We start from the raw sequence: 14,944 nt of genomic DNA, 5'->3' as shown, positions 1-14,944 counted from the left end.
GAGGTGCTGATTCTCATCCCAGTCGCTTCACACTCGGCTGTGAACCGATCCAGTGAGAGCTGAAGATCCTGGCCAGATGAAGCCATAAGGACCACATCATCTGAAAAAGCCGAAACCTAATCCTGCAGCCACCAAACCGGATCCCCTCAACGCCCTGACTGCGCCTAGAAATTCTGTCCATAAAAGTTGTGAACAGAATCCGTGACAACGGGCAGCATTTGCGGAGTCCAACACTCACTTGAAACGGGTCCGACTTACTGCCGGCAATGCAGACCAAGCTCTGACACTGATCATACAGGGAGCGGACCGCCACAATCAGACGGTCCGATACCCCATACTCTCTGAGCACTCCCCACAGGACTTCCTGGGGGACACGGTCAAATGCCTTCTCCAAGTCGACAAAGCACATGTAGACTGGTTGGGCAAACTCCCATGCACCCTCAAAGACCCTGCCTAGAGTATAGAGCTGGTCCACAGTTCCACGACCAGGACGAAAACCACACTGTTCCTCCTGAAACCACACTGTTCCTCCTGAATCCGAGGTTTCACTCTCCATCATCCTCTCTAGTACACCTGAATAGACCTTACCGGGAAGGCTGATGAGTGTGATCCCACGATAGTTGGAACATACCCTCCGGTTCCCCTTCTTAAAGAGAGGAACCACCACCCCAGTATGCCAATCCAGAGGTACAGCCCCCTATGTCCAAGCGATGTTGCAGAGTCTTGTCAACCAAGACAGCCCTACAGCATCTAGAGCCTTAAGGAACTCCGGGCGGATCTTGGGTTATACTTGCATAGAGCTTTCTACCTTTTTTTAAGGAACTCAAAGCGCTTTGACACTATTTCAACATTCACCCATTCACACACACATTCACACACTGATCTCATCCACCCCAGGGGTCTTGCCACTGAGGAGCTTTTTAACTACCTCGGCAACCTCAGCCCCAGGAATAGGAGAGCCCACCTCAGATTCCACAGGAACTGCTTCCTCATAGGAAGACGTGTTGGTGGGATTGAGGAGGTCTTCGCAGTATTCCCTCTACCAATCAACAACATCCGCAGTCGGAGTCAGCAGAACACCATCCTCACCATACACGATTTTGACAATGCACTGCTTCTCTTTCCTGAGGCGGCGGATGGTGGTCCAGAATTTCTTCGAAGCTGTCCGTAAGTCGTTTTCCACGGCTTCCCCAAACTCTTCCCATGTCCGAGTTTTTGCCTCCGCGACCACTGAAGCTGTGCGTAATCCTATTTTTTCACTTGTTTGCATTTTATGATCGCACTCTGCAATGGCATATTTATTTGAGTTAGCCCTGTGTCTTTTGTGCATTATATTCTATTATTAATACATTGCTTTTATAGATTCATTTTGAAATGTAAGCAAAGTTTGTTTAAAATCCATCCAACCAATTTCTACCGCTTGTCCGTCTTAGGGATGAAAAGTGCAATACAATATGTTTCGATTATCAGTAAATAATCGTGATTTTAATATTGATTGAAATAATCGTGTTTAATATTTTGGCCATAATCGTGCAGCCTTATTTAGAATCCTCACCCAAATAATCCTTTTCCTCTCATTATCTTGGCATTGTATGACCAAGATGACACCCAGTATTTCCCTATACCTCCACACAATAATTAAAACATGGTAACACCAAACAGCAGTAGAGTATATGTAGTGATCTCCAAAACATTTTTGCCTTATTAGCATTGGATATTTTTTGCTACTTTCTGTTGAATATTTTTAACATGCAATTTCCAGCTCATGTTGTCATCTATTATTATTAGGCTGTTTAAAAAAAAAACGTTTTTAGAGTGACAATTTCTACTGTGATTATCTTGATTAAATCCTTGTATTTTCTCATGTACAGAATGCAGTAGTTTCACCTGCAAACAATGTTATCTTCATGGATTTCGTAGCTTTACAGATGTCTTTAATGTAGAGATTTGAACCCTGAGGCACACTACAAGGTATATTTTTAGGAAGGTAGATGTGTATAAAATAAATTACCATGAACCATTACCACTAATTAAATATCAGTATGATTGTCCACATAGCTACTGTAAATTGTAATGAGCAGCCAGAACAATCATCGATTATATTTATAGTTCTAGGGTCATAACCAAGAATCCAAAGAAATAGCAAAATACACTTGTGGAGTGATTCGTTTGATGCTCAGTGTGCCAAGTTCTTGCTTGCATGACGAAATGTATGGCAGCTACAGTATATGACATCCTTAACACCACCCTGCATTGCAAAATTCAAAATTATATCGCCCTGACCTCAGGTTTAACTGATGTACACTATCTATATAGTACATGATCACATTTGGTCTTTCAAAATCCAGGATTTGTACTTGACGGGTTACTACAGCTTAATATTTGTATTCCTGCATGTTGAACTTCCTCCTGCTGAGAAGCAGGTCAGTCAGAGCATCTTATTCGTCTCAAATGGGCCGAGTGTCGTCAGGATATATTCCCTTGGTCCTCTGTCAGGATGCATAAATCTCAACGCTGCTGTCAAAACAGCGGGGCTGCCTTAGCTGAGAGCGTTAGTAAAATGAGCAGTTGGACGATTGTTTCCTCTGGAGCCTTTACAGTATCCTGTGATCTTGTGCTGCCTCTGGCCTCTACTTGACACAAGGACCTATTCCCCAGCTGTCTTAAGAATTATACTTGTCACTTGTCAGTTAATCAGGACAAAAAGTGGACATTAAACCGAGAAAACCCACCTTTCCCCCTCCTCCACCAGTATTGTCTTGAAAGGTAAGTTCCATCCATCCAATGTCTACCGCTTGTCCCTCTCGGGGTCACGGGTGGCTGGAGCCTATCCCAGCTGAGCGGAAGGTGGGGTACACCCTGGACAAGTCATTGCAGGGCCAACACAGATGGACAACATTCACACTCACATTCACACACTAGGGCCAATTTTAGTGTTGCCAATCAACCTATCCTCAGGTGCATGTCTTTGGATGTGGGAGGAAGCCTGAGTACCTGGAGGGAACCCACACAGTCACGGGAAGAACATGCAAACTCCACACAGAAAGACCCTCAGCCCGGGGATCGACCCCAGGACCTTCTTATTGTGAGGCACACACACTAACCCGTGTTTGTCCGTGCTGCCCTGAATGTTAAATTGAAGTTATCAAATATGTACAAATGTTTCCCACAGTGTCTCAACCTTGGTTTATGTTTCTGCATTGAAGCGCCGGCGTACACTGCGAAAAATTAGGGATTTGCCGATCGATAGGTAACAGCCAATTTTAATGCAGGGATGTAAGCACCATTTGAGAAAAAAAGAGGGAAATTCTTATCAGCACGAAGTGCTGCCACACAAAATACATTTTTGAAAATCAAAACTACATTTTCTGCAATTGGGTGCATTTATACACTATATTTTAACTTTAGATTTATTCTCATCTATCAACCTTATTGACAACTTTTTGACACTTACATGTCCCATAGAATTTACTACATAATTGTTTGTCTTTTAATAAATGATTTACTAACATTATTATCATTGAAATGTAATGTAAAATTATATAGGATGCATACAAAGAACTCAGAAAACATTTCCCATTTGACAACTCCTGTATTCTGTAGCCACGCCCCCTCGGGTAATATGCTTCCGGTGTTGGTGTTAATCGTGATTCTTGAACAATTAAAAAAAAAGCAAAAATCAATTTTTATTTGTTTTACTTCTAATCTGTTTTGTCTAGCCACTTGGGCAAATCATATTGCTGATGTCAATGCCCAGATCTGCCATACAGCTTTCCTTTAGAAAAGAGAAGTGTGGGATACTTCTCTTGTTGTCTTATTTGTATTTGACTTTATTAAATGTTTGGGAAGCATTTCATTAAACAAAGCCAGTTTTCTTCTCAGTAATATACTGTATACAATGATCAGAGCTGTTTATTTATTTAATGGAGGAATGGAGGTAACCATAGAACTGGCATCCAATGTTATTAAAAAAGTGTAGATTTTGAATAGAGAATCGTTCCAAATCGAGTATCAATTCTGAATCAAAATGTTAACCCCAAGAATCAAAGTCGTGTGATGCCGAAAGATTCACAGCCTTACTAGCTAGATGGGTAGCTAACTAGCAAGCTTGTTTTGGGGCTCATGATCGTCTACCCATCCTGCAACTCAGTGCGGCGGTTCGGCAAGATAAACAGCGAGTACAACCTCTTGTTCGACACTGCATTATTTTGTTAACCCGCGGCTGACAAGTGGTTTGCAGCTGATTATATGTCTCCGTACACAGTGTAGAGACGCTCCCCTAAGTTAATAATAATCACCTCATTAAGGCAAAAACGCCTTGCAGCAACTTATTACAAGTTAAAGAGTGTATAGGCGAACAACAACTAATGGCGTACCAGCACTATCGCAGTCAGTACACAACATGCAAGAGGAGGGGCCAATCTATCTGTGAATTGGTGGTGTCAATACCAAAGGTAGTATCGGTACATGATTATACCAGAGTAATAAGGTCAATATTTTTAATTTCTCTAAATCATTGTTTTGTCTTTTCTGTCATGTTTACAAACTCAGTGAACAAGTAAGTGCCTGAACACTTTAAGGTAGGGCTGGGCGATATGGCCGAAAACTATATCACGATATACATTTTTAATATTGATCAATATCGAAAAATATTGATACTTTTATTACTGTTATTCAACAGAAAAACAATTTCCAACTTAGCAAGGGTGCTTTTTATCAGTGGAGAGAGTGTCTGGTAGCCAGGTAGGATGAGCGCGGCAATATGATTTATTGTATTACTAAAATGTTATTACTATGGTAATAAAATAATAGGTATAACATGAAGTCTATTTGAGGGTAGTTGTACATTTGAGACACTAGATACCAGTAGTGTATATGTTATTAAACAATACGCAGTAGTTGGGGAAGCAACTGATTAAACCGACACATTAGAAGTGACAAGATAATACCACGCTGTTTGCCTTAAAACCAACAAAACTAAAGACAAGTTTCTGTTATTGACATATCAAGATATCAGTTTTTCTTCTCACTCTGCAGAGAATCCACAGCGAGACAGAAAGACGGCGCAACCACACTAGTGTTATGAGAGTAGAGTATGTGTGTGTATGCTCCTTTAAGAATGGCAGTGTATTGGGTGAGTGACATCAGTGAGTGAGTGCAACAGTGAGGAGAGGGAGCGGTAGCATGCAGCAGTAGTTGCGAATGTGTCCTGCAGAGAAAAGAATACAGCAACCAAATTGTCACGAATCGGCGGCCTCGTCATTCTGACCCGAAAGCCGAGCTTAGCAGACCCATTGTCGGGTAAAGTTAAATGAAAACATCGGCCCTGGAGGGAAAGTCTGGGGAAGCCCTGCACTCCTCAATTATTGTCTGGGACTGGGAACCAGGCAAGAAATATGAAAAAGACACTGGAAGATTTGGCCGTTCTAAATGTGAGCTGCATCATGGTGTTTTTAATTTATTTTTGTTGAATTCTGTTATTTTAATATTTTAGTGAAGCCTGTTGTAACCCTTTTAAGTGGGATTGAGATTTGTGAAGTTGATTTATTCAATTATTTGTATATTGCGACAATTTGGATCAAGCTGTTTACACCACGTGGTATTGAATATTCATAGTGGTAGTCTTAAAAGTGCGTCTGGGATAGCTCTTGATTTTTCATTCTACAACAATAAAAGCTTACTTTTACATTTTCAGTTCTCTATTTCTATTTCACAAAAATAAAAGTTTACTTACTTGCTAAAAACATTTTCAGCTCCATAATTTAATAACATTGTCAAAGTATCGGATCGGGACTTGAAATCGGATCGTATATAAGGGCAAAAGATTTTAATTAGATCAGAGGCCAGAAATGCTGGTGGCGATATCCCTAATTATTTTATAGTATGGAATGTTAGAAATGCATTGATCAAGTGAAATTAGACAAACAGAGAAAAATGGTATTTATGAAAAACTATAACCTATTTATTAATAACTGTCTGGATTTTATTTATGCTGTCTTTAAGTTGAAGTGGTGTGGTAATTGTTTTTCGTGGGACCTAATGGCCACTAAGCTCATGACACAGTAAATTGAATGATGCGGACACATTCGTTACTGGATACTTTCTAATACGCTTCTGCCTTGAAGACATAGTATTTTTTAAGTAATATACAACTATAATAATTTGATATTTGTTTATATTGACAAATGTTTTAAACTGCAATATTATAAGGACACTTACTATTTATATCTAGCGTGTGTGCTATTGTGTGCTCAGCTGTAGTGTAGCTGCTAGCTCCTAGTCGCCCGCAGCTTACCATGTTTACCTTTTTCAAATTACTTCACTAAAATACTAGAAAAGACCAAATTAATGTGCTTATTGGAAGACATTTAGATGTTAACTGGCTGTCCAGCTTTGCACAGATAAGCGTGCCACAGGTCTACTTGTATCGGAACGCTTATATCGGCGATTTTAGATGTAAGCTGATATCATCTGATACTTGTTTTGGGGCTGGTCTCAATATTGCGTCATTACATCCTTACCTCATAGGGAACTAATTAGGGCTGGGCGATATATATCGATATACTCGATATATCGCGGGTTTGTCTCTGTGCGATATTGAAAATGACTATATCGTGATATTCGAGTATACATTCTCAGGCAGTTGCTTTTAGCTGCGGGGCATTAAACTGCATGCGTTTCTCACCCTCTCCTATATCTCCTTCTCACAGAGACTTAGAACAAGCGCAGCTTCTTACATACGTCACATACTGTCACGTGAGCAACGTCACACGCTCCCGCGGAGCAGAGAGGTAGCGACATGGTAATGTTAGCTGTGATGCTAACAGCTAACGGTGTGGTTTGAGTGGTAATACGAGAGAAAGAAGGTGCGAATCTGGTAACAAATGGAGGAATAATTATTCCCAAGAAAAACAGCACAGGGTCCATCATCTGACGGTGGTTTGGCTTCAAGCGGGAATATGTCTTTACATGTCAACATCTCCGTTCGGTGCCACACCAACTAAATGCCGAACCAACTATTTCCACATCAACACCGTAGGTCAGGGGTCTCAAATACAGAGTGGGCCAAAATTTAAAGCTGAACAAAGCCGCGGGCCAAGGTTGAACAAATTAACCTTTAACGTATTATACGAGCTATCGTCACGTCCGCTTTTCATCCATTCTAACATCGTTCAGACCCAGTCATAAGATATGTGCGGCTTCTGTACGCACACACGAGCGAATGCAACACATACTTCATCAACAGCGATACAGGTTGCACTGAGGGTGCCAGTATAAAAACCTTTAACACTGTTAGAAATATACGCCACACTGTGAATACACACCAAACAAGAATGACAAACACATTTTGGGAGAACATCCGCACCATAACACAACATAAACACAACAGAACAAATACCCAGAATCCTTTGCAGCACTAACTCTTCCAGGACGCTACAAAACAACCCCGCTACCACAAGAGTTTGATACCCATGCCGTAGGACATATACTATTTGATATGCAGCTCATTTTTATGTAACACATATTGAAATATCTTGTGTGACATCATGTTTTAAACTATTGTAGTGGCGTTCTGTACAAAAAGTGCACTTTAATTTAGTGTTGTTTTGATAAGTCATCTGAGTGACACCATGCACAAAAGTGCACTAATAACTTGTTTTAAAATGTCTCTGACAATCTTGCACTTTCTGTTTTGAAATGACATGAATGTTTGTGCCACTGCTTAATAACTGTTTAATAAATACAGTTTTGGTAAATTGACTTAGTTGTGATTTCTCTCTCTGCATGAAAGTTTAAAATAAGCATATATTAATGCAGTATGAACAATATTTTTTTAATGTAGACACATAGAATCATCATACTGCTGTGATTATATGCATCAAGTGCTCATTCAAGGCTAAGGCAAAATATCGAGATATATATCGTGTATCGCGATCCATCCATTTCCTACCGCTTATTCCCTTCGGGGTCGCTGGAGTCTATCTCAGCTACAATCGGGCGGAAGGCGGGGTACACCCTGGACAAGTCGCCACATCATCGCAGGGCCAACACAGATAGACAGACAAAATTCACACTCACATTCACACACTAGGGCCAATCAACCTATCCCCAGGTGCATGTCTTTGGAGGTGGGAGGAAGCCGGAGTACCCGGAGGGAACCCACGCAGTCACGGGGAGAACATGCAAACTCCACACAGAAAGATCCCGAGGCCGGGATTGAACTCACGACTACTCAGGACCTTCGTATTGTGAGGCAGATGCACTAAGCCCTCTGCCACCGTGCGATATGGCCTAGAAATATTGAGGTATTTAAAAAAGGCCATATCGCCCAGCCGTAGAACTAATAGTGTTGTAATAAAAACATGTCAATTGTAGCCTACTGTCCCTTGAGGAGAAAATGTGAGGAGTGAACTTATACATACTGCAACTAAATAGAGCATTGTTTTAATAATACTCATTTAAGGGGGTGAACAAGGGGATGGGTAAAATGCAGAAGGCAAATTTCACCACACCTAGTGTGTGTGTGAAAATCATTGGTACTTTAACTTTAACTTAACACAGGATAATACATGTATTAAATCTTTAAAAACATATTCCAATCAGACATTTGTTAAATCAAACATTTAGTTGTAATTAAACTGTAACTGTAAACACATTCAATATAACGCGTTCCAATGAAATTTGTGATGCAAACATTATGGATGTTAAATACTGCACAACATTTGGAGTCATGGTTTGTACTCATTACATAGAAAAATCTAATATTTAACTTAGTTTACTCGCCCTTTCAATTGTACTAATACGGTTTATCAACGAGTATATTCTATCGAGTGTGACTGACTGTCACTCTCAGAGTCTGTGAGCCGACAAAGGTTAGACGTAAAAATAATGCTAAACAATAATTCATAAGAGTTTATTAGTTTTTGTTTGAATTGAAAAAAATAAAATAAATGTTTCAATTGTTAACTTACAGTACCTTACCTCAGTAAATATTGAATCAATGCTCCGGCTGTCCTATGTTCATTGTGGAACTTCTACTTCCTCTTCCCAACAACAGCTTCTGTCATTGGTCACTCTTTACCAAAGTCCTCTGTGATTGGGCAACGGGCACCAAAACACGGAAATCAGTCGTGAAGCTTCAAAGCAGTATGGCAGCCTCCGTCAACAGTGCGTGTAAACTCTCAACCGAGGGTAAACCGTTAAATACTACGAGTTTTCAAAAGAAGACACGCAGCAAAATATTAAGCATACCCGGCACAAGACCCTCGGTACAAAACGGACAGCTCCTCGTATCCTCCGGTGTCACGTCGCTCGACTATCTGCTGGGTCAGTCTGTTTTTTGATTGATTGAAACTTTTATTAGTAGATTGCACAGTTCAGTACATATTCCGTACAATTGACCACTAAATGGTAACACCCGAATAAGTTTTTCCAACTTGTTTAAGTCGGGGTCCACGTAATCAATTCATGGTGTTGAGTTGTCATTTGGGTTAGCAGCATGAATAGCATAGTGTTTAGGTGCTACCGTTACTTCAACCTTACTTTAAAATGATCAAAATGATCAAATGTTTGTCGTTTACGCATTAAAGGTGATGTCTGTCAGCTTTAACAGCTATAAGGTTGGGTCAGTGTTTTGCCAGGACAGTAAAAAAAAAAGTCACTCAATTATGGATGTACTGATATTCTTAAACAATTTGCATAAGTTGCACATAAGTATATTTAATTGAATGATTATTGTCTTTGCTAATAGGTCGATTTGCTAGACAAGACACACAATACATACAACACTTCTGACTGGTGCTTGCATAGATATTGAATGATGATTGTCTTTGCTAATAGGGTCTATTTACTAGACAAGCCACACAATACATACAACACTTCTGACTGGTGCTTGCATAGGGGCAACATACAGTACCACAGTTTCAGCTGTAAAACGCAGCCAGCATAGCATTTCCATGCATGTCAATGTCACTAAAATGCTTATTTTGACATCATATAGTAAAATCTACGGAGCCCCTAAGGCCTAAACCATGGGTGTCAAACTCTGGCCCGCGGGCCAAATTTGGCCCGCCGTGTAACTTCACTTGGCCCGTGAGGCGATATCAAATTAACACTAGAGCTGGCCCGCCGATTATATACAGTGGCAGTGCCGCGGTACACTGCTGATTTTCATATTTGCCAAACCTCAGTGCCCCTCCCGAAAATTGTAACATCCCCTTTTCGTCCAGTCCAACAAGTACTGGCCCAGTTACATATTATGTGCAGATTTTGGCACGCACACAGAAGTGAATGCAACGCATACTTGATCTTCAGCGATACAGGTCACACTGAGGGTGCCAGTATAAAAACCTTTAACATTGTTAGAAATATACACCACACTGTGAACCCACACCAAACAAGAATGACAAACACATTTTGGGTGAACATCCGCACCTTAACACAACATAAACACAACAGAACAAATACCCAGAATCCTTTGCAGAACTAACTCTTCCGGGACGCTACAAGGTGTGTGTGTGGGTGGGGGGAACTGGGGGGTTTGGAGGTGGCGGCGGTGTATATCGTAGCGCCCAGGTGTTGTGCCAGATAATGCACCCCCGGCGTAGAATGCACCCCCTGACGGGAGTGTTATATCAACTAAAGCCCACACTTAAAGTTTCCACGTGCAAGATTGAATCTATTTGAAAAAGTTATTTAATAAGAAGCCAAAAGTGCAAAAACAATAATGTTCGTGTTGGAGGAGTTGTGAATGAATGAAATATGAAATCCGTGCTGCAGTCTGCAGGTGTACCTAATGTTGTGGCTCAGCAGCAAATTCTAAGAGAGACAAAACTCAAATAGAATGTGAAAATCCAAGAAAATATTTTAAAGACTTGGTCTTCACTAACTGACAAAGAAACAGATAACAGATTTGGTGTCCAGTTCAAAGTGTGACATGATTTGTTTAAAAAATTGAAAGTTGACTTTTGTATTTTACATGAGTTATTATTTGTACAAACATGGTGCAAAGTATTTCATGATTTGTTAAAAAATGTTAGTGGCTAGCTAGTTAAAATGGGATATTGTGATTTCACAAGACTGTCTTAGAAGTGATCATTTGAAAATGTTCAATTTGAAAAATGTGCACTTAGAGAAAATATAAAAATAAAGTATTGCATATTGATATTTATCTGTTTCGATATATATTTATTGTGAGAAATCATTAAGATGATCAGTGTTTCCACAAAGATAAATATCATTAATTATTAATAATAACATAGAGTTAAAGGTAAATTGAGCAAATTGGCTATTTCTAGCAATTTATTTAAGTGTGTATCAAACTGGTAGCCCTTCGCATTAATCAGTACCCAAGAAGTAGCTCTTGGTTTCAAAAAGGTTGGTGACCCCTGCTCTAACCACTAGGCCACTGAGTATCTCGTGCTCACGCAAAAGTTTCTCGTGCGCTCGAGATAGTTTTTTACGGAGACCCTAAAGGGACATGGGGGAATTTTATATTTATATATATATATATATATATATATATATATATATATATATATATATACATATACATATATATATATATATATATATATATATATATATATATATATATATATATATATATATATATATATATATATATATATATATATGTCTTAATAAGGTTATCCAAAAAATAGTGCTCGATACCGTCGTCCTGACGATTGAGGGTACCCCCCTCATGAAACAGGCCTGTAGAGATGAAATAGTCTTGTGATTTTTTCCCCCCACACATACATATATATATATATATATATATATATATTTATTTTTTATTTTTTATTTTTTTCAGACATGTATCTCGTGTGCACGAGAAACTATCTTTATATGTGTATATATAATATAATATAATATATATGTACATATATATATAATATACATATTATGTATAAGCATGTATGTATATATTATATATTACTGTAACTTGTTCTTAAAAATAGTAGTTATTTTGTATGTCAAATTGAGTGTTTGTGTCAAACACGTAGCGTTACAATAACCAGGAAGATAAAGTGTTTGTCTCACACCTAGTACCGTAATCAGGCATTCACATTTTGCCACAACACACATGGGGGAAAGTCCTAGTTGGAAATACAGCCAAATTAACCCCTGAACTGCCATTTTCACACACCTCAAACCACGCGCACGCATCCAATGCTTTCTCGTGCGCAAGAGATAGTTTCTCGTGCGCACGAGAAACTATCTCGTGCGCACGAGATACATGTCTGAAAAAAAAAAATTTATAAAAAAAAGAAAATCCCCCATGTCCCTTTAGGGGCTCCGTAGTTTCTCGTGCGCTCAAGATAGTTTCTCGTGCGCTCGAGATAGTTTCTCGTGCGCTCGAGATAGTTTCTCGTGAGCACAAGAAACATATAGGGACATGGGGAAATTATTTTTTTAGATATGTTTCTTGTGCTTACGGGAAAACATCTCGTGCGCATGAGAAACTATTTCGAGCGCACGAGAAACTTTTGGGGGAGCACGAGATAGTTTGGATACATATCTAAAAAAAATGTTTTCCCCCATGTCCCTTTAGGGGCTCCGTAAAAGTCTGTATTAAATGTGAAGTATTATTTAAACAAATGTTGTGGGAATATTCGATGTTATATTTCAATGCAGTACTTGTCATGTGTCTTCATATTAGACACGTTTGTCCTTGCAGATATGTTTTTTTCAGGTCCTTTACAGATTTTTAGTAGTCAAGGAGGCCGATCAGAGATAATTGGAGCCGATATGTATTCGCAGTAAAAGTTATTCAAACATGAATAATGTACGTCAGTAAGCAGCTGGACAAGGCTCAATCAATCAATCAAAGTTTATTTATATAGCCCTTAATCACAAGTGTCTCAAAGGGCTGCACAAGCCACAACGACATCCTCGGCTCAGAGCCCACGTCAGGCTTTAAGTTGATATTTTTATAACATAATTTTTAGCGACACATCGAACCACTAGGGACATAATGTTTAATGCGGTGCTAATGTTGTGGCTAATTTAGCACCAAACAACATCAGGGGATATCACAAACACCTTTATTATGTGTGTCTAAGAGGAACATTAACATTTAAAAATATGGGAAATCTGGGAAAATTTGTTAAAATATGGGATTTGTCTACATCATAGTAACTCGCCATCTTCTAATTGTTATACAGTTTCATAGCAGTTTATGGATTTAATACATTGTAAGGTTTTCTCATGAGGAACTCTGAAGTATTACGAACATTTAAATCAAATCTATTCTGGGCTCCTTCATGTAGCTTATAGATCAGGGGTCTCAAACATGCGGCCCGCGGGCCAATTGCGGCCCGCAAGACGTTATTTTGCGGCCCCCACCTTAATATGAAAGTTTAATGTTAGTGCGGCCCGCAAGTTTTAAATGAATGGCGCTTGACAGCGTTGTGTGCGAAGCTGAATGAATCTACCAATCATGGTGTGGTAAAAAGTTCTCCACAATATCGAGGGCGTGCCTTGATGGCACTGCCTTTAGTGTCCTCTAGAAACTGTCACCGCATCATCTTTTTGCATCATCTTTTCTCCATACTAACAGCGTGCCGGCCCAGGCACATGTTGTATGTGGCTTCTGCAGCTACACGCAAGTTATTGCAAGACATACTTGACGAACAGCCATACATGTCACACTGAGGGTGGTCATATTTTATTTTTATTTATTTTTTAACACTGTTACAAATATGCGCCACACTGTGAACCCACACCAAACAAGAAAAAAAAACATTTCGGGAGAACATCCGCACCATAACACAACATAAACACAACAGAAGAAATACCCAGAATCCTTTGTAGCCCTAATTCTTCCGGGCTACAAAAACAACCCCCCCCACCCCTCCCCCGCTACCCCCAAACCCGCCTCCTCCCAACCCCGCCCACCTCAACCTCCCCAAACACCTCAAACCCCCCCTCCCCCCATCTCCCGAATTCGGAGGTCTCAAAGTTGGCAAGTATGCATTGACGCCATTTGTGTGATGCAAGCAGAGAAACATTTTGCCGCTTTTCCACGACACCCGCACACGCTCTTCCTCCCTCCCTCCCTCCCTCCCTGCCTCCCTCGCTCGCCCGCCTGCTCGCTCCCGCCCCCGTTGTAAACAGTCCGGGCGGGTAAGACGAGCGGTCCGGTAGCTTCCAAAGCACTCCGCCGAAGGACCGGGCGACAATACAAAAGTGTGGTGCACTGGACCCCAGCGCTGATACTCCGACAGAGAGTCGCTGGGCAAATCAGACGTGTAACACGTTAGTAGTGATGTTAGCTTGTTCGGGGCTAATTGTGCTACCGTAACTGTAAACTCCACAGCGAGCCGCCCCAAATCCCCCGCAAAATGTAAACACTTATGGCTGTCCATATGATCTTATTGTTCTGTCTTTATATATTTTTTCAATTGGAATATATTTGTACAATCTTTTATCTCATTGTAAAGAGAATTCCATAGTGTAACCCCCACCACTGATATGCACATTTGTTTTAAAGTTGTCCTTGAATACTGATGTTGGAAATGACCTTTTCTTCTATGCTCTTCATTCTCAGAAGTGATGACAAAATTTGCTGGCGATGTTTTACTTTTAGCCTTAAACATGACACATAATGTCTGTAACTTTACTAGCTCCTGTAATTTCAATAAACCCGAATTAATAAATAATATGTTAGTGTGTTCTAAGTAATCTACATTATGAATAATCCTTAAAGCTCTTTTCTGTAGTTGATACAGAGAAAGTTGCGGTGGTGCACAAGGAATACAATTTGAAACGTCATTATACAACTAGACATGCTGAGGAGTATGCAAAACACCAGGGAGAGAGTGAACCGCGTTGCAAATTTTAAAACCAGTCTACTGAGGCAAGAAGATTTTGTCAAGAAAGCAAGCGAAAAGAGCGATGCAGCAGTCAAAGCTAGCTACATGGTGAGTGAGATGGTTGC

The 14,944-nt window shown here is 40.0% G+C and overlaps 2 protein-coding genes across 2 annotated transcripts in view; one reads left to right on the top strand and one right to left on the bottom strand.

The window, feature by feature from the left end:
• The window catches only part of immp1l (inner mitochondrial membrane peptidase subunit 1), a 45,337-nt gene extending 36,323 nt beyond the window's left edge, over positions 1-9,014 (bottom strand). Inside the window, exon 1 of the mRNA XM_061964240.1 lies at positions 8,983-9,014. The gene's annotated coding sequence lies outside the window, so the exon portion shown is untranslated. The remainder of the gene's footprint in view (positions 1-8,982) is intronic.
• Positions 9,015-9,118: 104 nt separating this feature from the next.
• Positions 9,119-14,944, top strand: part of elp4 (elongator acetyltransferase complex subunit 4) — a 155,796-nt gene continuing 149,970 nt past the window's right edge. Inside the window, exon 1 of the mRNA XM_061964238.1 lies at positions 9,119-9,327. Coding sequence (XP_061820222.1) covers positions 9,150-9,327 — 178 coding nt within the window. The 5' untranslated portion in view covers positions 9,119-9,149. The remainder of the gene's footprint in view (positions 9,328-14,944) is intronic.

Source organism: Nerophis lumbriciformis, linkage group LG06 (assembly GCF_033978685.3).
Source record: "Nerophis lumbriciformis linkage group LG06, RoL_Nlum_v2.1, whole genome shotgun sequence".
Classification (NCBI taxonomy): domain Eukaryota; kingdom Metazoa; phylum Chordata; class Actinopteri; order Syngnathiformes; family Syngnathidae; genus Nerophis; species Nerophis lumbriciformis.
The sequence above is the reverse complement of the archived record's forward strand: the minus strand, read 5'-3'. Positions and strand labels throughout refer to the sequence as shown.